Source organism: Notothenia rossii (genome assembly GCF_949606895.1).
Source record: "Notothenia rossii genome assembly, chromosome: 11".
Classification (NCBI taxonomy): domain Eukaryota; kingdom Metazoa; phylum Chordata; class Actinopteri; order Perciformes; family Nototheniidae; genus Notothenia; species Notothenia rossii.
Window position 1 is genome coordinate 1,711,330 of NC_136910.1, and position 25,718 is coordinate 1,737,047.

Below are 25,718 nucleotides of genomic sequence, written 5' to 3' on the forward strand. Positions count from 1 at the left end.
AGCCTCGGCTAGAAATGTATTCCTATCAAATAGTTATGGACAGTGCAGTTAGCAGAATACACGCATGATGACAAGTTTGTGCAGACCACGATAATGACGTTGTATATGCACGTTAAAGAGAGAGAACAAACAATACAAATACGTAAATTGCATTAAATCGAGGAGGCAATTAAAAGCACCCTGCAAACTATTATCCAATGAGCATATTTCCAGCACTTAAACACTTTCAATAACAGCCCATACCACCGTTAAAGTCCCCCTATCATGATGAATAAAAACAATCTGCGTGTTGATGGAATGTACTTTCTTTCTATTGACGAACACGTCCTCATCTTTTGAGGGCGCAATTATTTTTATGTGCGTCCCGTCAATAGCACCGACCGCACCGGGCATACCTGCATTGCCATGAAGTTGGCTTTGATCCTGTGTAGTTGTTGATTGTCCAAAGGAAACCGGATAAACTGTTGGATGATATGTGGTCTAGAGAGCGCGTTGATGGTTTGGTTTATGGCACGGCTGACTGATGGTTGCGATATTCCTAAATCGTCGGCATTGCAAAGTTGCATTTTCCCTGTTGCTAAATATCGTAGTGTTGCCAAACATTTTATTTCCGGACTAATCGGGTTATTCCTGTTAGTCGGGGATGTTATTGCATCCCGCACTAATTCCACAACAAGTTTGATACCCTCACGATTTAGCCTATATCTCTTGATCAATTCACAGTCTTCCATTGTCTCCAAAACATTTCGTCTCGCAGCCATTTTCAGATTCTTTGTGAATAGGTCTTACTGAGTTCGGAGTCCTCTCGAGGACTTTTAAGCTCTCCCAGACTTAAGTGCTACTTTTAGGCCTAAAATACTTTGTGAATTGCTCTTAGTGAATAAAATTAGGAGTCCTAAATGTAAGACTGACACGCCCATTATGTTTAGGAGTTTCTCCTAAATTCGCCAGTTAGGAGCTACTTTTAGCCCTAAGATCCTTTGTGAATACGGCCCCTGGTGTATATCAATATGTATTGTCTCTACTTTAAAGAGTCCTCTCCTGCTGATGTTCAGGTGTATATCAGTATGTATTGTCTCTACTTTAAAGAGTCCTCTCCAAGGTCCTTCTTTGTTTTCTGTAATGTAGCAAATGTACGAAGGAACAGAGTTATTCACATCATGTTGTCGTCACAGAAAATGTAAACTAAATATAAAGCTTAGAAACAGATCAATAAAGTTAAGTAACCCTTTGGTTAGCCTTAGTGAAAATACTGTGAGAGAACATTTATGAAATATGCTTGATCTGATACTACAGTTGCAGTAGAGGGGCGGGGTCACAAACGCTACATTCATTTAATAGTTAAGTTATTTGTGTAAAATGTATGAAGGCTGATCTGTCATATATCTTCTTTGATGATCTGCAGTTTGAGAAGTTACTCAGTTATGCATTTGTTTCTCTGAACCGGTCTGAATGTCTTTGTTCCAGCTGCTTGTGTCTCTGCCTCCCTCCCTCTGCAGGTATGCTGCACTCCTAACAACACACCTGGTGTAAATTCCCTTGTGTCAGCATCAGAAGGGAAACGCCCTTCTTTGTTTTCTGTCTTTGTTCACGTCCTTGTTCCTCGAGTTTGTTTTTGTTCACCCACTGTCTCTGCCACCTCCCTCCATGCCTGGTTCCTCCGGTTTGTATCCCGGTAAATAGTTCTGGTCGTAAAGAACCGGGTGATTTGCTACCGTAATTTCTCGTTTGGAATATGAGGAAATGAACTGCGGTCTGGCTCTCCCAGCTTGCACGCGGTTTGATTGGCTAGCGCTTGAACTGTCAGATTTGCATAAACGGGATTTGATTGGCTGACGCTTCCAGCTCAGCTTCAAAAGTTGAACATTGCTCAACTTTTGAATCCTGAAAATCCTGAAAATCCTGGAAATCTTCGCTTCGCTTCCCCACAATGCAGTTTGGCGAAAAGCGAGGCAAAGTGACGTCACTCCCATTCAAAGTCAATGGGCAGAGAAGCGTTGGAAGATTTTTTTAAAGCTGCTGTGTGGACGTACCGTTAGAGTCTCCAACAAACATGAATTCATTCATCAGAGTTGCATAATAAGAAACTGCAGAGTGTGGATATCGATTGCGTGGCCTTGGCTCGGATCTGACAGACCTGCTCTGCCCTGATCTACCGCTAGCTGTTAACGAGCTAGCAACCATATCGTTTGTGAGAAGTGTCCGGTGTTCCACATCTAACTTGTTGTGTTCGTATTGAGAGCACCATCCAGGTGCTTATAGTGCGTTGTGCCACACATGGGGAAACACTGATGAACAGCACCTAGTTCAGATTCTTACCCTCCATGTATGTCTGGAAGGCCTGCCAGCTTCACAATCAGCTTCATGCTTGATTGGGTTGAAATTGAACTGTAATCCAGAAATAACATGTCGACCAGTTTTCTGCTGTTTCAGGTTCAGGTGTAGGGTGACGTGCCAGGGCCAGCATACAATACAGCTTTATGTATAAAGCACTTTAAAACCTCCAGACCAAAGTGCTGTAAAGTCAAATAAACAAACAAACATACAAAAAGTAACACAGCTCAGCTCACACACCATAAAACAAGTACAAGTACAAACAATAGACAATTTAAAAGCAACACTCTAAAATATGTTAATACGCTAAGGAGAAGAGGTGGGTTTTAAGAAGTGATTTAAAAGCAGGCAGTGTGGCGGCCTGTCTGATGTGCAGGGGCAGATCGTTCCACAGTGTGGGAGACGCTACAGAGAAGCCACGGCCCCCTCCACGTTCAGGAGCAGTTGATCAGCTGACCTGAGAGGGCGGTTGGGCGTGTAGACTATCAATCAGTGTCAGGGAGTGTCTCTGCCTTCCTAGGTACAAGGGACATTTAGTTGATCTGTTTATCACATCAGGAAGGTGTTTTCTTGCCAAGGCCTGTCACAATAAGAACTGTTTCGGCAGGTGTGTTCAGGTGTGGGACAGGAGCTCAGGTGAGGAGAGTCTCTGACAGGATATGAGTCAGCTCACAACACCACAGTTCATCAGACTTGAAGCTCCTGCTGGAAGTCAGAAAACTCTCACACAACTCTGCTGATCTACACAACTTCACCAGGTGAGGACTAACAGACAAACACAGATTTATAATAAAAACGTTACTTTTCTGTGTAAAACTACAGCTGCTGGATTAGTGTCTGCAGGGACATACTGCATTACTAAGCACAGTTGAAAATCAGACTCCAAGTGTTATCAACTCTCAACACTCCTACTCCTGGGGGGTATACTACGAAGCAGGATGTTCTCTTAGCGGCTAACTTCAGAGAAAACTCGGGGTTTCCGATCCTACGAAGCTGGTTCTCTTTTTAGCAGGCTAGATCTCCATGGTAACTTAGGCTGTGCGGCTAACCTGCCCCGGAGCAGGTTAGGTTGCAGGCTAAGAGCTCAACTCGGTGAAAGCACTGCCTGCTGACCAATCAGAGCTCAGTGTGCGGAGTTTAAAGCGATCAAGTCATATTACAGGAGAAAGGAAATACAGAAAAGCTTCAAACACTTGTTCTGTTACCAGCTGTATTCACCTTGCAGGTGCAGCTATGTGGCTTTGATCCTGGATAAAGTGTTTAAGTCATGGATGTTTAAAGTTTAACTTCTCCATATGTCTAATATTATAGTTGACTTTTCATTCAGGAAGTATGACGCTGCTCTGTCAGTACGGTTCTCCATGTTTGTGATTGGTCGAATGCTCCAGATACCACCCCTTTCATGTGAACACGCTCCTAACTAGATAGGACACGGCTGGCTTGAGCGATCCACTTGATAACCCGCGTCGTAGGACCGTTTAGCGAGAGCGCGTATGTTTTGGATTAGGCCAACCGGCTAACTCAAACATATCCAGGTTAGGTTGAACCAGCTTCGTAGTATACCCCCCTGAACAGATGTTTAAATCAGGTTCTGAAGTCTGTGTTGTTTCTTCTCAACAGGTTGGAGAAATGGCCTCAGATCTCATGACCGTTGCTGCTCTGGGACGACCTTTCACCCTCGGGATGCTCTATGATGCGCGGAGTGATACATTGATTCCAGGTAAGACTTCACTTTGTCACAAAACTTTCATCATTTTGTTGCCATGCCATTTTAAATGTTGTGTGTTATGAGAGTTGTCGTGCATCCGTGTATATCTGGATATTTTTTCACTGCTTTTGTCAGTAGATTGTATTTTCTAGGCATTTTATCTTAAATCTGTGTTTTTAACTATGCCTTTCTGACTGACTCTAGAACAAACAAGAATTAGGGATAAATCTGAGCATTTTTAACATCTGACCAAAAGGGATTTTTTTTCTGATTAATCTATTTTCAATAGGAATTCAGAGAAAAAATTCAGGCTTCTGAATATGCTATCAAATTTTTGAACTTTTTTTTTTAATTAAGTGTTCTAAATTTAAAGAATGCTTGAAAGGATTAGGGCTACACCAAAAGTGTATTTATTTTTAGTTTTGAGATTTAATTCAAGTTTCTAAGAAAAAAGTCACAATTATAATATTTTATAGATGATCTTTAAACTCAGAGCAAAAAATAAACATCACTTTTGGTTAGATCTCCTCCATTCTCTGAGTGTCTCACTCCTAGGTTTATGTCACGGTTTTAGTGTTTGTCTGGTTATGGGTTTTGTAAGTCTGTTCATTCTGTGTTTTGTCTTCCTCCTTGTGTTTTGTCTGGTCCTCCTCCCTGTCGTTAGTTTCCCTGGTGTGTCTGATTGTGTCATTGTGTTCACCTGTTGCCCTTGTGTTTCTCCCTCCCCTGCCCAGCTGTGTCTTGTCCTGTGATTACCCTTCTGTGTATTTAGTCTAGTCTTCCCCTGTGTTCCATGTTGGTTCATTGTTTCCCCTCCATGTTTCCACGGTCTGTGTTCCTTGTGCTGCTCGTTTTGTTTTGATATTTTGGATACTGCCTTTTTTGCCACAGCTTTTGTTATTTAATAAAGCTCGCTTTTCGTTAATACTGCTTTTGGGTCCTACCTTTTCCACGCACCCTGACAGAATGAACCGACTAACAATGGACCCAGCGGATTTTTATGATTTTGAGTTGGATCTGTTCGATATGGATTTCTCCCTACAGTGTTATCATGCCGAGTGGAGTGGAACCTCTTCTAGAAGGGACAAAGAGGCTATCCTCAAAAAGGCACACATGGAGGTGGCCGAAATGCCTTGGTTGAGGAGTTCGTTGCCTGAGTGGCTACAACTTTTCACAAGTTGTCTTGAGGACTTGTCCGAAGCTTCTAACCCTTTCCTTGGATCCGACTACTGTCCTGTTGGAGGTCCACGGAGTCTCCAAAAAGCCTCTTGGAGACGCAGGGCCAGGATTCCAGATTCAGTTCCGGTTTCCACAGCCATGGATCCATTCCAGCACGTACTCCAGCGGCTCCGGCTCCAGTGCCAGTCCCAGCAGCCATGGTTCCAGCCTCAGTCCTAGCCCCAGCAGCCATGGTCCCGACTTCAGCTTCGGCTCCAGTGCTGGCTCTCCGGCCGACGCCAGCTCCCCATGTCCTGTCGGCATACCGGCTGACTCCAGGACCTCGTCTCCTGCTGGCTCTCCAGCCAACGCCAGCTCCCCATGTCCTGTCGGCGTATTGGCCGACTCCAGCACCTTGTCTCCTGTTGGCTCTCCAGCTGACGCCAGCTTCCCGAGTCCTGTCGGCGTACCGACCGCCTCAAGTCACCTCTCCAGTTCCCTCTCAAGTCTCCTCTCCAGTTCCCTCTCAAGTCTCCTCTCAAGTCCCTGCTCGAGTTCCCTCTCAAGTCCCTTTTCAAGTCCCCTCTCAAGTCTCCTCTCAAGTCCCTGCTCGAGTTCCCTCTCAAGTCTCCTCTCAAGTCCCTTCTCGAGTCCCCTCTCAAGTCTCCTCTCGAGTTCCCTCTCAAGTCAACTCTCGAGTCACCTCTCGAGTCTCCTCTCGAGTTCCCTCTCAAGCCCTCTCTCGAGTCTGCTCTCAAATTCGCTATCGAGTCACCGCTCAAGTTCCGTCTCAAGTCTCCTCTCGAGTCTCCGTTCAAGTTCCCTCTCGAGATCCCTCTCAAGTCACCTCTCAAGTCAACTCTCAAGTTTCCTCTCAAGTTCGCTCTCAAGCCCTCTCGAGTCCCCACTCAAGTCCCTACTCAAGTGCCGTTGGAGGTTCCGCTGGGGGTCCTGCCAACTCCATGTCCTGTCCCGTTGGGGATCCCGCCGACTGCTCTCCTGCCTGGGGGTCTACCAACCCCATGTCCTGTCCCGTTGGGGGTCCCGCCGACTACTCTTCTGCCAGTGGTCCTGCCAACCCTATGTCCTGTCCCGTTGGGGGTCCCGCCGACTACTCTTCTGCCGGGGCTCCTGCCAACCCTATGTCCTGTGCCGTTGGAGGTCCCGCCGACTACTCTTCTGCCGGGGGTCCTGCCAACCCTGTGTCCTGTGCCGTTCGAGGCCCCGCCGACTAATCTTCTGCCGGGGGTCCTACCAACTCTATGTCCTGTCCCGCTCGGGGAACTGCCAACTCCATGTCCTGTCCCATTGGGGGTCCCGCCGACTAGTCTTCTGTAGGGGGTCCTGCCAACCCTATGTCCTGTTCCGTTGGAGGACCCGCTGAGAGTCCTGCCAATCCCATGTCTTGTTCCGTTGGAGGTCCCGCCGTCACCTGTCTCGCCGGGGGTCCTGCCAACTCCTGGTCCTCTTCCGTGGGGGATCCTGCCGAAGCCTGTCGCTCCGGTTCCTATCCGGCCGGCATCGGGTCCTGCCCGGCCTCCGGAGCTGTCCCGTCAGTGCCTTCCTGCCCGGCCTCCGGAGCTGTCTGGTCTTCGCCCTCGAGCCCGGCCCCCTGAGAGCCGCGGTCTTCGCCCTCGAGCCCGGCCCCCTGAGTGCCGTTGTCTTCGTCCTCGGGCTCGGCCCCCTGAGTTCGCCCATGGACTCTGCCTTGCCCCCGGGCCGTCCACCCGAGACCCCCTCCTTGGTCTCTGCCTTGCCCCCGGGCCGTCCACCCGCCCGAGACCCGTCTTCCAGACCCCATCCACCCACCCTTTCTTGGCCCTAGTTATGTGTCCCTCCTCCGGTCCCCCGTCTGGTATCCGTCCCTTGAGGGGGGGGTTCTGTCACACTCCTAGGTTTATGTCACGGTTTTAGTGTTTGTCTGGTTATGGGTTTTGTAAGTCTGTTCATTCGGTGTTTTGTCTTCCTCCTTGTGTTTTGTCTTGTCTTCCTCCCTGTCGTTAGTTTCCCTGGTGTGTCTGATTGTGTGATTGTGTTCACCTGTTGCCCTTGTGTTTCTCCCTCCCCTGCCCAGCTGTGTCTTGTCCTGTGATTACCCTTCTGTGTATTTAGTCTAGTCTTCCCCTGTGTTCCATGTCGGTTCATTGTTTCCCCTCCATGTCTCCACGGTCTGTGTTCCTTTTGCTGCTCGTTTGTTTTTTTGATATTTTTGATACTGCCTTTTTTGCCACAGCTTTTGTTATTTAATAAAGCTCATTTTTTGTTAATACTGCTTTTGGGTCCTACCTTTTCCACGCACCCTAACACTGAGGAGGACTCGTCAGGATTCTGATTTTTTTCCTCAGAATTCTGAATTTAAAGAATGCTTGAGTACGGAAGAGTGTCAAACGTTTTTTGAGATCTGACCAAAAGTGCGTTTGTTTTGGGTTCTGTGATTAAACTAAGAATTTTAAGAAAAAAAGTCAGGTTTCTGAGATTTTCCGATTATTCTCTGAATAACTTTAATCCCAGCACGAAAGAAAAATCGTCCTTACTCTAGAATTTTTTTTATTTTTATAATACTGACCTTACATTCAGAATTCTAAGTGGGAAAAATTCATAGAATAACTTTAATCTTAGAACTCAAATAAAAAATGTATGCTTTCATGCTTATTTATGTCTTTGTTTATGTTTATTTAGGTCTCACATTATGGAATGCTGAAACTCTAAAAGTAAAACAAACCCCTCAGCAGGGCAGTACTTTTGAGATTTCTGCATCTGACTCCACTGAATCCAAGTCCTCTCTGATGGACATTGAAGCTTCTCTGAAGGTCAGTTTCATGTGTGGACTGATAAAAGTTGGAGGATCTGCCAAATATCTGAATGATGAGAAGAAATTCAAGAATCAGAGCAGAGTGACCTGTCAGTACAAAGCTACCACCAAGTTCAAGCAGTTGTCAAATTATAATGTGACCCCAGACGCTGAACAGACGGATGTTATTCAGAAGGGCTTGGCCACACATATAGTCACAGGCATCCTGTATGGGGCAAATGCTTTCTTTGTGTTTGACAGTGAGAAGTTAGAAGCCAGCCAGGTTCAGAAGATAGAGGGCAGCATGAAAGCTGTGATAAAGAAGATTCCTTCTTTTGATGTTGCAGGAAAGGTTGAAATCAAGCTGACTGATGAAGAGAAAGCCCTGACTGAGAAATTCTCCTGTGAATTCCACGGAGACTTCATTCTTGAAAGCAACCCAGCAACATTTCAAGAGGCAGTGCAGACCTATGTAGAACTTCCAAAGCTACTGGGAACAAATGGAGAGAATTCAGTCCCATTGAAGGTCTGGCTGATGCCACTGAAGAGTTTTGATCCCAAAGCTCCTGAGCTGAAGATGAAGATCAGCAATGGACTAGTCAGGAAAGCCCATAATGCTCTGGAAGATTTAAAGGAAATAAGAATGAAATGCAACGATTCTCTGGGAGACAAAGTGGCAGAGGACTTCCCACAGATCCGAAAAGACCTAAGCACTTTCCAAAATCTGTGTGGTTATTATAAAACCAGCCTCCAGGAAGCCATGGCAGAGAAAATTCCCTCCATCCGTGAAGGAAAGGAAGATGAGAGCTCACTGGAAAAAGTCTTTGTAGACAGGCACAAGTCACCATTCAGCCATGAAAAACTAAACAAGTGGCTGAGTCACAAAGAGAGGGAAGTCAACATCATCAAGTCCTGTGTGGACACCATGGAGGGAGTAAAGATCGTCCAGAACCAGAACGAGCTGGACAGAGAGGTCCTTGCTTCAGGTGTAGAGGATGTTCTGTGCTTTGTTTTCACCTCCATGCCAAGGGGTGATATCTACCTTGATGAGATGGCTGACTTGAAATCAACCAAGTTAGGAAGTGTCCATGAAGACCAGTGGTACTACTCCCATGAAGTTCTGAAATCAATGAGAGAAAAAGCCACATTGATCCAGGGTTCTTCAAAAGGGCTGAAGAACAACAGCAAATTCCGTTTCCTCATAACGGCCAAAACCAATCCCAACTACAAAGGAGCAACCATCTACCACTACAGGAAAGGCCGGCTGGTCACTGAAGACTTTCAACGTCAGAAGCCTTCTTCTGTGGAGACCATCACAGACAAGACAGATCTGATCTGGTGTAAGTCAGGCTTTTCTTAGTTAAAAATGTGAATTCTCAGCAGTTTGACCATCAAAGTTACTGATAAGATATTTTGTTATGTTTCCTCCATCAGATGCCTGTGATCTCCACCTGGACCCAAACACTGCCCACAAGAATCTCACTCTGTCTCACGGAAACAAAAAGGCAAAATATGGAAAAGATCAGAAATATCCTTCTCACCCACATAGGTTTGGAAAACAGCGACAGGTGTTGTGCAAAGAGAGGTTATCTGGGTGCCATTACTGGGAGGTAGAGTGGAGTACCAGTGGCAAGGAGTCTGTTTTTGCTGCTGTTACATACAGGGGAGCTGACAGAAATAAAAGTGACACGAAAAGGTTTGGGCATGATTCAGAATCCTGGTGTTTCGGCAAAGAAAACCATATTAGGGCATACCATGACTCTAAGAGGGTGTTGGATGCAACTCATCTCCCTGGTGACTTCAGTAGATTCGGGGTGTATCTGGATCATCCTGCTGGCACTTTGTCCTTCTTCAAAGTCTCCGGCCACACACTGACTCACCTTAACACACTGAGTCACCTGTACACCTTTCGCACCACATTCACTGAGCCTCTTCTCCCAGGCCTCTTTGCTTATCATAATTCCAACTCTGCCTACCTGTGTCCAGTTGAATTCTAAATGAACTGGATTTATTCAGCGCTCTTCTAGTCTGTACGACCCATCAAAGCGCATTTACATTGGCACCCATTCACACACATTCATAGAGGCAGAGGCTGTCACACACCTGCTCATAGCCTAACGTTCACACACATCTACACACAGTCGGCCATTCTTGGTCTGCCTAAAGTTTAAATGAAAACCCATTTTAACTTTAAGATGCTACTGAAAATCTAAAATGCATTCAAACCCAGAGGGACAGGTGAATGTTTTATTATTGCTTTCAACCATTGAGCTTGTATGAGTAAGTATTCTGGGGAGATGTGTTCTCTGTATTCTGGTTAGAGTTCCCATTCATTAACATTGTGTTCAGTTAGTGTCTGGTGTGAAGCGGGTAAACCTGTTGAACTCCTGAGAGGTCAACATTTCCCAACTTCTCCCACTAAGGCAATGATGAAGAACTCTTAGCTTCTTGGTCGCTCTAAAGTTTGAAATGGCAACCTAACATCCCATTCTAACTTTAACGTGCTCCACAGAATCAAACATCCATTCAAACCCAGAGGGACCAGAAACAATGAGGATATCAAAAAGTGACTTGTTTTCAGTGAATGTTGATTTCATCATCTTCTCAAACTGTTTGAAGCCGATGCTTTACGAACAGTTGAACAATATTTCTTCATAGGAACTTTCTATGGTAGTAACATATACTCAAGCATTATATATCCGGCACTCGCTCTGTCAAAACTGATGTTGAAATACAACACATATAAACATAATGGGGAAAATAGTTGCTTATTTTGTTGAATTGATGTTCATTATTTTAGGACATAAGGTTCTTCAAGAGCCAATTGCTTTTGCTCTGTCTTTTTTTAAACAGTATTTTAAGGCGAGTTATATTTAGAGAATACAAGAGGAGTCTTTTCTCTCATGAAACCGGTGTGGGTGGGTTTTTCTGTTTAGGACAAGATTAGACATGTTTTATCAACATTAGAATGATGACATATGAAATCATAGTTTAAGTCAAAGACAAAGAATATCTGTTTTGTGAAATTTATCATTTTGATTATGTTGGGAATATCCTATCTTTTATTTCAGCATTTGTTTATTTCCTTCTTTGTGCAGAACTCATACACTGAACAAAAATATAAACGCAACACTTTTGTTTTTGCTCCCATTTTTCATGAGATGAACTCAAAGATCTAAAACATTTTCTATATACACAAAATAACCATTTCTCTCAAATATTGTTCATAAATCTGAAAAAATCTGTGATAGTGAGCACTTCTCCTTTGCCGAGATAATCCATCCCACCTCACAGGTGTGGCATATCAAGATGCTGATTAGACAGCATGATTATTTCACAGGTGTGCCTTAGGGTGGCCACAATAAAAGGCCACCCTTAAACATGCATTTTTGCTTTATTGGGGGGGTCTGGGGGGGTCCGAAAACCACTCACTATCTGTTGTGAGGGTTAGGATTAGGGTTAGGGTTAGGGTTAGGGTTAGGGTTAGGATTAGGGTTAGGGTTAGGGTTAGGGTTAGGGTAATGTTGTGAATCGAGTGGCCCATGGTGGTGGTGGGGTTATGTTATGGACGACGAACACAGGCCACTCGATTCACAACATTATCCTAACCCTAACCCTAACCCTAACCCTAACCCTCACACCAGATACTGACTGGTTTTCCCACCAAAATCGTAAAATAATTTCATAATGTGGGCTAATTTGCTCCCAAACCTACGCTTTCTGCTTGAGTTAATCTCCGTCAGAAAGTAGTTCCTAGAAAGTAGTTCCCATGGTAACGGTTTGGACACTGTTCCGAAATCCACCATTTTCTCCTGGGTTTTTAAGAACGCTTTGAGACATTTGACAGCCCAGGTAGTTGACGCCAATGTACTCTTTTCGTCGCGACTTTTTTCCAAAATGCAACAAAAAAAGGGTTTGATTTTATTAATGTTTGTCTTTTTATTGCACTGTTGCAGCAGATTCCTGTGTAGCTCCAGATCTGAGTTGTCTTATTAGTAAGCCTCATTTATACTTTTTGTAGCAACACTATTTTTATATAATGGCAAAAAAAGGGTTCAGAGTCTGTTCTTTTGTTCCTGTGTCATATGTGGCAGCACTGTTCAATGTCTCTTGGAAACATTACCCACTGTAGTATGTGACGTGTGAATAAACTCCAACTCTGTATCAACAGCACTTTTGTGTAACTTCAGTTAAATACTTGTATGTGTGTAGATTAGAAAGAGGTAAGATAAAGGATCTGCAGTATTTTATGAGTCGTACAAAGGTCATACATAAGAGTCTCCAACCATTGTTCCATTATAAGAAATTGCAGAGTGTGGATATTGATTGCGTGTGGAGAAAAGACTATCAGTCAGTGTCAGGAAGTGGTACAATCAAAAGGAAGTCAGGGGAGGAGAGTATCTGACAGGATATGAGTCAGCTCCCAACACCACAGTTCATCAGACTTGAAGCTCCTGCTGGAAGTCAGAAGACCCTCACACAACTCTGCTGATCTACACAACTTCACCAGGTGAGGACTAACAGACAAACACAGATTTATAATAACAACTTTACTTTTCTATGTCAGACTAAAGCTGCTTAGTGTCTGCAGGGACATACTGCATTACTAAGTAAAGTTGAAAGTCAGACTCCAATAGTTATTAACTCTCAACACTCCTACTCCTGAACAGACGTTTAAATCAGGTTCTGAAGTCTGAGTTGTTTCTTCTCAACAGGTTGGAGAAATGGCCTCTGAACCCAAGAAAATGCCTGCTCTGGGACGACCCTTCACCCTAGGGATGCTCTATGATGCCTGGAGTGACAAACTGATTCCAGGTAAGACTTCACATAGTCACAACACTTCCATCATAGTCACTGTACAACAACAATTATTAAAATTATTTTGTTGTCATGCCATTTTAAATTGAGTGTGTTATGAGAGTTGTTTCTTGTGTCTCTTTGTCGTGCATCTGTGTATATCTGTATCTTTTTTGACTGCTTTTGTCTGTTGATTGTATTTTTAAAAAAATGCTTGAGAGGATTAAGGCTACACCAAAAGTGAATTTATTTTTAGTTCTGAGATTTTATTCTGAATTCTAAGAAAAAAGTCACAATTCTAATAGTTTTTTTTCTCAGAAGATCTTTAAACTCAGAACAAAAAAGAAACATCACTTTTGGTTAGATCTCCTCCATACTCTGAGGAGGACTCTTCAGGATTCAGATTTTTTTTTCTCAGAATTCTGAATTTAAAGAATGCTAGAGCAGGGGTTCCCAACAGTAGTAACACGGCAGTAACACCTCCGCTTTTTAAAAAAAAGAATTGTTTTTATACAATATTTTTATATTTTTATAATTCTGCAAATATTACGATAAACTCACAGCTATTTCGCGGCCCGGCAGTAACACCTCCGCGGACCGGTACCGGGCCGCGAAATAGCTGTGAGTTTATCGTAATATTTGCAGAATTATACAAATATAAAAATATTGTATAAAAAAAAATTCTTTTTTTAAAAAGTTTTTCGCACCTATACCAGTCATATTATTTCATCCAAAACATACAAAATACATCAAAATTGGTTAGCATAAGGTCTCAGCCTCGTGCGCAGAGAAAGTTACCGGTGCGCCAATAGGAAGTGGAGCACACAGGAGACAACCGTTTCATCGCAGACTGTTATGTTTGTGGGGGAATGGCAGTGCATACATTATTTGAGATATATTTCGAACTCGGACTTCATTTTAAGGACATTGCGGCCAGGGGTGTAGAGCTATTTTTTAGATTTGTAAAGCCTCCTTCACTTCATGAAATGGCTGCAGCACCAGGAGGCAGTCTCTGAGAAGTGCAGCACCAGCACGTACACACCGCCTTCACTGTGTTCACCACTGCAGGCTGCTACGTTTCAAACACACACACGCACACACACACACGCACGCACGCACGCGCGCACACACACACACACACACACACACACACACGCACGCACGCACGCACACACACACACACATCGAACGGCCCGATTATTCCCCCTATTACTCATTGTATGAAGGAAATGTCCGGTCACAAAGGCGCATGATGTGTGTGTGTGTATGTGCTCTGCTCAGCTCCGCTGTGTGTGTGTGTGTTCGGTGTGTGTCCAACAACGGCATTTGTTTTCAAATTACCATGAACAGTAATTGACACGCATCTGGCCAACTCCATAGGTATGTGGGTGTTCCCAAAATAAAAGAAGTTAATCTTAATCTCGATGTAGTGCTAAATGCTGTCGGAGTGCACCGGAGCGAACGCCCTGGTATGACGTTATTATTAGGGATGTAACGATACCAAAAACTCACGGTATGATAATATCGCGATAACAAGTCCACGGTACGGTATTTATCGCGATATTGAATAATAAAGGAAAAAAAACATTCATTTTTTTGTTTTTTTCAATAAAATATTTTTTTACTCGGAAAATGTTTCTTTATTACATAATAAATCTGATTGTACAGCATTTTAGTAGGATAGCAGTATTTTAAAGTGTCAAAAACAAAGTGACAGTAACAGACTGGAACAAGAAAACCAGTGTTTTTGTACCTACTAGTACTACCAAACAAAGTAGGCATTTTCTTTGTGCCACTGCATCTCACAAATAAACAAGCTAATAATCAGACCCTGCAATAGAATAAATCAAGTTTCACTTTAGTTTTTCAAGTAACTCAACTCAAACTCACTAGTCACTCACTCAGCATCATCAGAGAGGTTTTTAGGAATATGAAAATGTCCACATTTCCAGGTATTTATAAGCTGGGATGTTTGGGCATTGACAATATCCCCTGCTCTGGAAAAAACTCTCTCGCTTGGTACTGATGTGGCTGGGACAGCAGTGGTCGCGTTAACCGAATATTTTATTTAACAATGACGGAAAAATCTGAAAGTCATTTTGACAGATTAGAACAAACTCGGAACAGCGCCAACGTTTCCCCGCAGCGAGGCTCTGGTGTTATGCCCTGTTATGGATGCCCTCCAAAAGGAAATGATATAGTTTCCAAACCGTACTTTGCCGTACAGATCAACACATGTCTGGGAGGCTTTGCTTTACGCTGTGCGCGCACCCGCGAGATGCATGCACACACGGCATAACACCGCCCCCCCCCCCCCCGTTGACAGTTCACGAGCGTGCTCTCTCGTGAACTGTTCAGACCCGACGGGTAATAAAGGATTATGACAGATATTTTACGATCCTGTCTGTCAAAATGACGGACAGCGAAAAAGTCTAACGTGACCTCAGTGGGACGGAGAGATATGCTTTGGCCATGGGTGACAGCAGTGGGTCAAGCTGTGCATTGTCTCTTCACCACTTTAAAAACAATACAGTTTTTGCCAAGGAGGTGAGGCTTATTGACAGGGCCAGATATAAATATATTGTTGGTACTGGTCAATGTCTCTAGGTGTGTACATGTAGCCCTGTAAATACGATGTCCTTTTGTGTGATCTGTTGTTTTATGTTCATGTTGTAACCTACTTGCTGCCATGTTGGACAGGTCTCCCTTGAAAAAGAGATCGATGATCTCAATGGGACCACCTGGTTAAATAAAGGTTTAAAAAAAAAAGTGTTTAAAAAAAAAATAATAATAATTAAAAAAAAAAAAAAAATTAATTGCGGTATATTTTGTCAGTCTCACGACGGTATTGGGACGTTTATTTACCGCGATACCGCGATATTCGGTATATCGTTACATCCCTAGTTATTATTGCTGGCAAACAAGCCCAGGGGTCTCACTGACATTTCAGTTATATCAATATGTGTACAGTGGTCCTAATTTGTTTTGAACTGTATCCTGGTTTTAAACTTTGTTAATATGTTTTGGATGAATATTGTTCTATTATTTGTTCAGGCTGTTACATACAATTAGCCACTGTTGCCACCTATATTAGGCTATATTATATTATATTAATATTTGTAAAGCGGTCCTAATTTTTTGTTTTAATTGTATCCTGGTTTTAAACGTTGTTAATATGTTTTGTATGCATATTGGTATTTCTTCAGGCTGTTACTGTAAATGCAATTAGCCTCTGTTGCCACCTGGTGAGTAAATATCCAAATCAGTTAAAATTGACAACCGGTCCGCGAATTTATTTTAATGTATCTGCCGGCCCTTGGCACAATAAAGGTTGGGAACCCCTGTGCTAGATTACGGAAGAGTGTGAAATGTTTTTGGAGATCTGACCAAAAGTGCGTTTTTGTTGGGTTCTGTGATTAAACTAATACATTTAAGAAAAAAGTCAGGATACTGAGATTTTCCAATTATTCTCTCAATAACTTTAATCTCAGCACGGAAATAAAATCCTCCGTACTCTAGAAGTCTTTAGTTTTAGAATACTGACCTTACATTCAGAATTCTAATAAAAAATTTAAAAATTGTTTTATTTTTCTTAGAATAACTTTAATCTTGGAACTCAAATAAAAACTCTGAATTATTTCTCAGAAGTCTGAATTTATTTCACACACACATCATTTTCTTATTAAAATCTCTCACAGGATAGGAAGCTGCAAACTGAAAAACATTGAAATTATATGTGTTATGTGCATTTATAGAAACAAAAGGTTTGAACTGATCCGAAAAACGTATGCTTTCATGTTTATTTATGTCTTTGTTTATGTTTATTTAGGTTTCAAATTATGGAATGCTGAAACTCCAAAAACAACCCTTCAGCACAATAGTTCTTTTGAAATCTCTGCATCTGACTCCATTGAATCCAAGTCCACTCTGATGGACATTGAAGCTTCTCTGGAGCTCAGTTTCATGAGTGGACTGATAGAAGTTGGAGGATCTGCTGAATATCTGAATGATGAGCAGAAATTCCAGAATCAGAGCAGAGTGACCTTGCTGTACAAAGCTACCACCAACTTCAAGCAGTTGTCAATTGATAATTTGACCCTGGAAACCAAACAGATTGAGGTTATTGAGAAGGGCTTGGCGACTCATGTAGTCACAGGCATCCTGTATGGGGCAAATGCTTTCTTTGTGTTTGACAGTGAGAAGTTAGAAGCCAGCCAGGTTCAGAAGATAGAGGGCAGCATGGAAGCTGTGATAAAGAAGATTCCTACTTTAAATTTTGAGGGAAGTGTTGGCATCAAGCTGAGTGATGAAGAGAAAGCCCTGACTGAGAAATTCTCCTGCGAATTCCACGGAGACTTCATTCTTAAAAGCAACCCTACAACATTTCATGATGCAATGCAGACCTACTCACAACTTCCACAGCTACTGAGAAAAGATGGAGAGAATTCGGTCCCAGTGATGGTCTGGCTGATGCCTCTGAAGAGTTTTGTTCCCAAGGCTCCTGAGCTGAAAGAGATCAACATCGAGCTGAAAGAGATCAGCATCGAGTTAGTGAGGAAGGCGCAGGAAGCTCTGGAGGAGTTAAGGGAGACAAAAATGAGATGCAACGATTCTCTGGAAGACAAAGTGGTAGAGAGTTTCCCCGTGCTTCAAGAAGAGTTGAGCACTTTCCTCAAACTGTGTGGTTATTATAAAAAGAACATCCAGCAAGCCATGGGGGAGAAACTTCCCTCCATCCGAGCAGGAAAGGAAGAGGAGAGCTCACTGGAAAAAGTCTTTGAAAACGGAACCGAGTCACCCTTCAACCATAAAAAACTAAACAAGTGGCTGGAAAACAAAGAGAGAGAAGTCAACATCATCAGGTCCTGTGTCGACACCATGGAGGGAGTAAAGATCGTCCTGAACCAGAACGAGCTGGACAGAGAGGTCCTTGCTTCAGGTGTAGAGGATGTTCTGTGCTTTGTTTTCACCTCCATGATAAAGGGTGATAGCTACCTTGATGAGATGGCTGACTTCTTGAAATCAACCAAGTTAGGAAGTGTCCATGAAGACCCGTGGTACTACTCCGATGAAGTTCTGGACACAATGAGAGAGAAAGCCAAATTGCTCCAGGGTGCTTCCAAAGAGCTGAAGAACAACAGCAGATTCCGTTTCCTCATAACGGCCAAAACCAATGAAAACTACAAAGGAGCAACCATCTACCACTACAGGAAAGGCCGGCTGGTCACTGAAGACTTTCAACGTCAAAAGCCTTCTTCTGTGGAGACCATCACAGACAAGAGAGATCTGATCTGGTGTAAGTCAGGCTTTTCTTAGTTGAAAATATGAATTCTCAGCAGTTTGACCATCAAAGTTACTGATAAGATATTTTGTTATGTTTTCTCCGTCAGATGCCTGTGATCTCAACCTGGACCCAAACACTGCCAACGGCTATCTCACTCTGTCTGAGGGAAACAAAAAGGCAACAAATGGAGCATGGCAGTATTATCCTCCTCACCCAGAGAGGTTTGAAACACACCCACAGGTGTTGTGCAAAGAGGAGTTATCTGGGTGCCATTACTGGGAGGTAGAGTGGAGCACCAGTACCGAGGAGTCTGTTTATGCTGCTGTTGCATACAAGGGAATCGACAGAAAAGGGAGCAAGTTTGGGTATGATTCAAAATCCTGGTGTTTTGGCAAAGCTTCGTGGTTATTCGACCACTCTCTTAAGGCATACCATGCCGATAAGAAAATGTGGGAAGCACCCCTTGGGGACTTCAATAGAATCGGGGTGTATCTGGACTGGCCTGCTGGCACTTTGTCCTACTACGGAGTCTCCGGCCACACACTGAGTCACCTGTACACCTTTCACACCACATTCACTGAGCCTCTTGTCCCAGGCTTCTGGGGTCATTATGTTTCCAACTCTGCCTACCTGTGTCCAGTTGAATTCTAAATTATCTGGATTTATACAGCGCTCTTCCAGTCTTTACGACCCATCAAAGCGCTTTTACATTCACACACATTCACACACATTCATAGAGGCAGAGGCTGTCACACACCTGCTCATAGTCTAACGTTCACACACATCTACACACAGTCGGCCATTCTTGGTCTGCATAAAGTTTAAATGAAAACCTAACATCACATTTTTACTTTAACCTGCTACTCAAAAACGCATTCAAACCCAGAGCGACGGGGAATGTTTTATTATTGCTTTCAACAATGTAGCTTGTATGAGTAAGTATTCTGGGGAGTGGTCTTCACTGTATTCTGGTTAGAGTTCCCATTCATTAACATTGTGTTCAGTTAGTGTCTGGTGTGAAGCGGGTAAACCTGTTGAACTCCTGAGAGGTCAACATTTCCCAACTTCTCCCACTAAGGCAATGATGTAGAACTCTTAGCTTCTTGGTCGCTCTAAAGTTTGAAATGGCAACCTAACATCCCATTCTAACTTTAACGTGCTCCACAGAATCAAACATCCATTCAAACCCAGAGGGACCAGAAACAATGAGGATATCAAAAAGTGACTTGTTTTCAGTGAATGTTGATTTCATCATCTTCTCAAACTGTTTGAAGCCGATGCTTTACGAACAGTTGAACAATAATTCTTCATAGGATCTTGGTCGAGATGACATGACTCATTTTCAGCTTTACTTTCAAACTTTTAATGTTAAACTAATAGTCAAAAGACTCGTTGTAACCCTGACCCTAGTTGGTCAAACTATGGTCCACAACAAGACGGCCATCTTGAATTTGGTCAGATGTTCTTCTTGGTGCTTTGTGCTGATGATCCATTACAGAGCCCTTTACATTTCCACATTATATACACCAGGTTCTTCTGGTAATAATTGATCATGAAGATGATTTAATGTATTGATTTGATATCATTCAAATTTACATATCCGGACTGCTGAGTCTATTGAACTTTTTAAATCTCAGCTAAAAACGTACCTCTTTGCTTGGCTTTTAATACTAGATGAACATTACTTTTTTACATTTGTATTTGTTTTTTTTTATATGTTTCTACACTGAACAAAAATATAAACGCAACACTTTTGTTTTTGCTCCCATTTTTCATGAGATGAACTCAAAGATCTAAACCATTTTCTACATACACAAAATAACAATTTCTCTCAAATATTGTTCACAAATCTGAAATAATCTGTGATAGTGAGCACTTCTCCTTTGCCGAGATAATCCATCCCACCTCACAGGTGTGGCATATCAAGATGCTGATTAGACAGCATGATTATTGCACAGGTGTGCCTTAGGCTGGCCACAATAAAAGGCCACTCTGAAAAATGCATTTTTGCTTTATTGGGGGGGTCTGGGGGGGTCCGAAAACCAGTCAGTATCTGGTGTGAGGTTTAGGGTTAGGGTTAGGGTTAGGGTTAGGGTTAGGGTTATCGTTAGGGTTAGGGTTCGGGTTCGGGTTAGGGTTAGGGTAATGTTGTGAATCGAGTAGCCTGTGTTCGTCGTCCATAACATACGCCTGCCCATACCATAACCCCACCACCACCATGGGCCACTCGATTCACAACATTACCCTAACCATCGATGAGCGCAGTCAGACAAAGAAAAGGTATAATCCAATATTTCCTGCTCAAACGGATCTGCTGGGCCGATATCTCTGGTCAGTTCGTAATGTTACGGTGTGTGTAGGAAGCAGGACCCAAATGCAGATTAAAGTGACAAAAATAACTCCTTTATTTCAAGGCTAAACTATAAACAAAGAATGAACAGAACACTCACCGCACTCACTCACTTTTAAGACTATCTCTCTATCTATTTCTCTTTCTTTCTATCTACCTATCTCTCTATCTCTCTATCTACCTATCTACCTATATCTCTATCTCTCTCTCCATCTATCTATCTATCTATCTTTCTCTCTATCTCTCTTTCTCTCTTTCTTTCTATCTATCTATCTATCTATCTATCTAACTATCTCTCTATCTCTCTATCTCTCTATCTCTCTATCTATCTAACTATCTCTCTATCTCTCTATCTATCTATCTATCTCTCTATCTCTCTTTCTCTCTATCTCTCTTTCTTTCTATCTATCTATCTATCTAACTATCTCTCTATCTCTCTATCTCTCTATCTCTCTATCTATCTCTCTATCTCTCTATCTCTCTATCTACCTATCTCTCTCTATCAATTCAATATGCTTTATTGGCATGATTGTCAGGTGAACAATATTGCCAAAGCATCAAGGATTTATGATAAGAAAAAAAAATACAAATACAATTAATTCATTAAACAATTTACAACAATATATTACAAAACCTCAAGTATCAAATGTGAAAAGAAAGAAAGGAAGAAAAGAAAGACACATGAAGTAGAGGAGCAATCAGAGTGAGCTGAGAGGAACAGCTGTTATGTGTTGTTGTTGTTGTTGTTGTTGTTGTTGTTGTTGTTGTTGTTGTCTCTTAGGCTGTGACATGCGCTCACATATTTCGCTGCTTCTATGCTGCTGGCACTATTTTCTCCAAGTACATCCTTGTTATGCTGTGTTTTAAATACAGCTATAGGGGAGGGGGAGGGGAGAGTTGGTCTCACGTTGAAACAATGTAAATTCAATGTAGGGAATTTCAACGTTGAAAAACCTGCATCTATATTTCATTGATTCAACAAAAAAAATTCAAACATTGAAATGGTATCTGTAATAACACATCGAATCAACATTGATTTTTCAACCTCAACCAAAAATAACCAATTTAACCAAAATCCAATGTTGAATTAATGTATTTTGCTATCTGGGTATCTATCTATCTATCTATCTATCTCTCTATCTCTCTATCTATCTTTCTCTCTATCTATCTATCTCTCTTTCTCTCTATCTATCTATCTATCTATCTCTCTATCTCTCTATCTATCTATCTATCTATCTCTCTATCTCTCTATCTATCTTTCTCTCTATCTATCTATCTATCTCTCTAGCTCTCTATCTATCTACCTATCTATCTATCTCTCTATCTCTCTATCTATCTACCTATCTACATATCTCTCTATCTCTCTATCTCTCTATCTATCTATCTATCTATCGATGCTCTCTATGGTGCACCTGGAGAAGATGCAGAGTATCCTGGAGTCCATGTTGAACCTCCTCAGCCTGCGGAGAAAGAAGAGCCGCTGTCGAGCTTTATTGGTGATGGTGATAGTGTGATGAGTCCATGTCAGGTCCTCAGTGAAGAGTCCATGTCAGGTCCTCAGTGATGAGTCCATGTTAGGTCCTCAGTGAAGAGTCCACGTCAGGTCCTCAGTGAAGAGTCCATGTCAGGTCCTCAGTGATGAGTCCATGTCAGGTCCTCAGTGATGAGTCAGGTCCTCAGTGAAGAGTCCATGTCAGGTCCTCAGTGAAGAGTCCATGTCAGGTCCTCAGTGAAGAGTCCATGTTAGGTCCTCAGTGAAGAGTCCATGTCAGGTCCTCAGTGATGAGTCCATGTTAGGTCCTCAGTGAAGAGTCCACGTCAGGTCCTCAGTGAAGAGTCCATGTCAGGTCCTCAGTGATGAGTCCATGTCAGGTCCTCAGTGATGAGTCAGGTCCTCAGTGAAGAGTCCATGTCAGGTCCTCAGTGAAGAGTCCATGTCAGGTCCTCAGTGAAGAGTCCATGTTAGGTCCTCAGTGAAGAGTCCATGTCAGGTCCTCAATGATGAGTCCATGTTAGGTCCTCAGTGATGAGTCAGGTCCTCAGTGAAGAGTCCATGTCAGGTCCTCAGTGAAGAGTCCATGTCAGGTCCTCAGTGAAGAGTCCATGTCAGGTCCTCAGTGAAGAGTCCATGTTAGGTCCTCAGTGATGAGTCCATGTTAGGTCCTCAGTGATGAGTCCATGTTAGGTCCTCAGTGATGAGTCCATGTTGGGTCCTCAGTGATGAGTCCATGTCAGGTCCTCAGTGATGAGTCCATGTCAGGTCCTCAGTGATGAGTCCATGTCAGGTCCTCAGTGATGAGTCCATGTTAGGTCCTCAGTGAAGAGTCAGGTCCTCAGTGAGGAGTCCATGTCAGGTCCTCAGTTATGTAGACACAGAGGAACCTGAAGCTGCTGACTCTCTCCACCGTAGTCCCATTGATGGCGATGCTGCTTCCTGTAATCCACAATCAGCTCCTTGGTTTTGCTAACTTTGAGATGGAGGTTGTTATCCTGGCACCAAGATGTCTACTTTAAAGAGTCCTCTCCTGCTGATGTTCAGGTGTATATCAGTATGTAGTGTCTCTACTTTAAAGAGTCCTCTCCTGCTGATGTTCAGGTGTATATCAGTATGTAGTGTCTCTACTTTAAAGAGTCCTCTCCTGCTGATGTTCAGGTGTATATCAGTATGTAGTGTCTCTACTTTAAAGAGTCCTCTCCTGCTGATGTTCAGGTGTATATCAGTATGTAGTGTCTCTACTTTAAAGAGTCGTCTCCTGCTGATTTTCACGTGTATATCAGTATGTAGTGTCTCTACTTTAAAGAGTCCTCTCCTGCTGATATGCAGGTGTATATCAGTATGTAGCGTCTCTACTTTAAAGAGTCCTCTCCTGCTGATATGCAGGTGTATATCAGTATGTAGCGTCTCTACTTTAAAGAGTCCTCTCCTGCTGATGTTCAGGTGTATATCAATATGTAGTGTCTCTACTTTAAAGAGTCCTCTTCTGCTGATGTTCAGGTGTATATCAGTATGACGTGTCTCCACTTTAAAGAGTCCTCTAAGCTTTTATCCAAAGTGACTTACAAAAGGTGCACTTAACCATAAAGACACAAACTCAGAACAGCAAGACGAGATGATATTCACTCAAAGAAGGCAAACCATTGAAAGTGCTGGTGCATTAGTTTAAAATGGGCAAAGTTCCTTGAGTGCTAAACATGTTTTGTGTTGCATTGAATGGCCAAGGTTCAAGAACAACAGGTGTATTTTCAGTCTGTAATGAGAAGGTGAAGAGACTCCCTGGAGCTTGTAGTACTGTTTTGGAGTCAGGATAACAATAAGGCATGTTGTTATTCAGGGGAACCTGAGTTATGGCTTCTCCACAGAAACAGAAAATATTTTCGAAGCAATGGGTTTTTGTTTTGGGGATTATAACTCCCTGACAAATGGGCTTCAGGTCCATTGGGAGATTGTTCCGACCGTTGAAGGTGTATTTGAACAATGTGCCGCCTCCCACGGAGCTAAATCACCTCCATCATGCAGAGAGGATTAATTTAGCCGTGTCAGATAATTAGATTTCTGGGCAATTAAGGCTTTTCAAAGCATTAACTATTCCAAATGCTCTCCGTTGTTCAGCTCAGTGTGAAGTCAGTGAGAGCCTGATATAAATGTGTGAGAGCGGAGAGAAGACGTGAGCTGGTCAGGATCAAAGACCTAACGAAGGTGTTTTATTCAGTCCGCGTCTCAACACCTGTTTCTCTTTAAAAAAACATTCACGCTGTGAAATCAACAACACATGGCAGAGGAACCTGAGTGCAAACAACTCGTGAAAGTCTTCGAGGTGCAAGAACCAATTATTTTCATCATCAATTAAATATGTTCTCTATGAATCATTAATCTTATGTCTATATGTAATGTCAAGACGGAGCAACCAGTGCCAATCACATCTTTTAATTGCTTCTTACTGTGAAGAATCCTCAATTTACCAACGCAGAAATTTCACGTTTGAGAAAGTGGAAGCAGAGAGTGTTTGGAAAGCTCACTCCATTTATAACAGATAGCACTGCAGCACTTTATAGAGTTAGAGGTCTCATAATAGATTGAAGAAAATCGAGGCTGCAGAGGTCAGAACATCCTGACTTGTTGCTCGGGTCAAACAACAAAAAGATTGCCTCCAAGAAATGCAGCTAGATAGTTCGGCTCATTTGTGAAAATAGATCCAACATATTCCACATACGAGCTGAGTACTCTTTCCAGTTCTTGCTTTCATTGATAATATTGTTTAAATAGGACCGGTGTAACAACGTATCAATGGTCCCCAAATGTTAATATGCTTTTAGAAAACTTGCACCAAACACCATCAGTAAAACTTCTCTGTAAAGTCTGAGTTAAAGTTTCCTTACAATACACAAAACAGGATTAGGGTAAGAGTTAAGTCTTTGTTTCCTACAGGAAATGACCATATATTCCAAAAGGGTTCAATTAATAATCTTTTTTCTCAAAGTAATGATAAACCTGTGAGTTGGATGTAGAAAAGTCAGAATCAATATAGATTTTTTTTGGTGGAAATTAGCATTTTTACCGTTTCTCTGGAACCCATTGGTCGATTTTGAAAACTCCCTTGTCTTTGTGACCGTTACAGACAATATGTGATGTTCAGATTATGTGATGTTCAGATTATGTTCAGAGGATGTGATGTTCAGATTATGTGATGTTCAGATTATGTGATGTTCAGATTAGGTGATGTTCAGATTATGTTCAGAGGATGTGATGTTCAGATTAGGTGATGTTCAGAATATGTGATGTTCAGATTATGTGATGTCCTGGGCCCAGGAGTTCAAAACTTTTAATCTCAATCAGATCCGATCAGATTTTGAAATCCCATTTTTTGTGATCCAGGATCAGACAAGTCGGCCGGATTTTGTCCCTGGAGTTCAAAGCAATTCAGGATAGATTCAGATTACGATTTTTCAAGATGACTAGATCCTGAATATCAGTGCTTTAATCCTACCGATCGCCATCTAGTGGACATGAAAAATAATACAAGGAAGACAAGAGAGCACATTGCAGAGACATCAGTTGTCTGCAATTACTTTTGAAAGGTGATGAAAGATGGACTGTTTTTTTGTTGAAGGTATTTTTTCTTTAATCTAAATTACATTTTTGATTGACAATCTTTGTTGTGATACTTTCGTGAGCATAAACATTTATGTCATCAACATTTGGTTGAAAACAAAATAGGCCACCACAAACATGACCAAAAAATGAAAAATAAAATTGATTTGCCATGAAGGCAAAAAATTGTGTATTATTTCAGTTAAC

General features: G+C 42.4%; 3 protein-coding genes across 3 annotated transcripts in view; 2 read left to right on the plus strand and 1 right to left on the minus strand.

Moving 5' to 3' along the window:
• LOC307024818 (glutamate receptor ionotropic, delta-1-like) overlaps positions 1-25,718 on the minus strand; it is a 558,994-nt gene that overhangs the window by 178,022 nt on the left and 355,254 nt on the right.
• LOC307024821 (stonustoxin subunit beta-like) lies at positions 2,943-11,376 on the plus strand. Its single transcript, XM_079659245.1, has 4 exons — positions 2,943-3,092; positions 3,955-4,054; positions 7,880-9,331; positions 9,426-11,376. Exons 2-4 carry the CDS (start codon positions 3,964-3,966, stop codon positions 9,986-9,988), a joined length of 2,106 nt encoding a protein of 701 aa, XP_079515371.1. The 5' UTR covers positions 2,943-3,092; positions 3,955-3,963; the 3' UTR covers positions 9,989-11,376.
• Positions 12,259-19,613, plus strand: LOC307024824 (stonustoxin subunit beta-like). The gene is made up of 4 exons (XM_079659248.1): positions 12,259-12,501; positions 12,707-12,806; positions 16,618-18,084; positions 18,179-19,613. The coding sequence occupies exons 2-4, from the start codon at positions 12,716-12,718 to the stop codon at positions 18,721-18,723; spliced, it is 2,103 nt and encodes a 700-aa protein (XP_079515374.1). The 5' UTR covers positions 12,259-12,501; positions 12,707-12,715; the 3' UTR covers positions 18,724-19,613.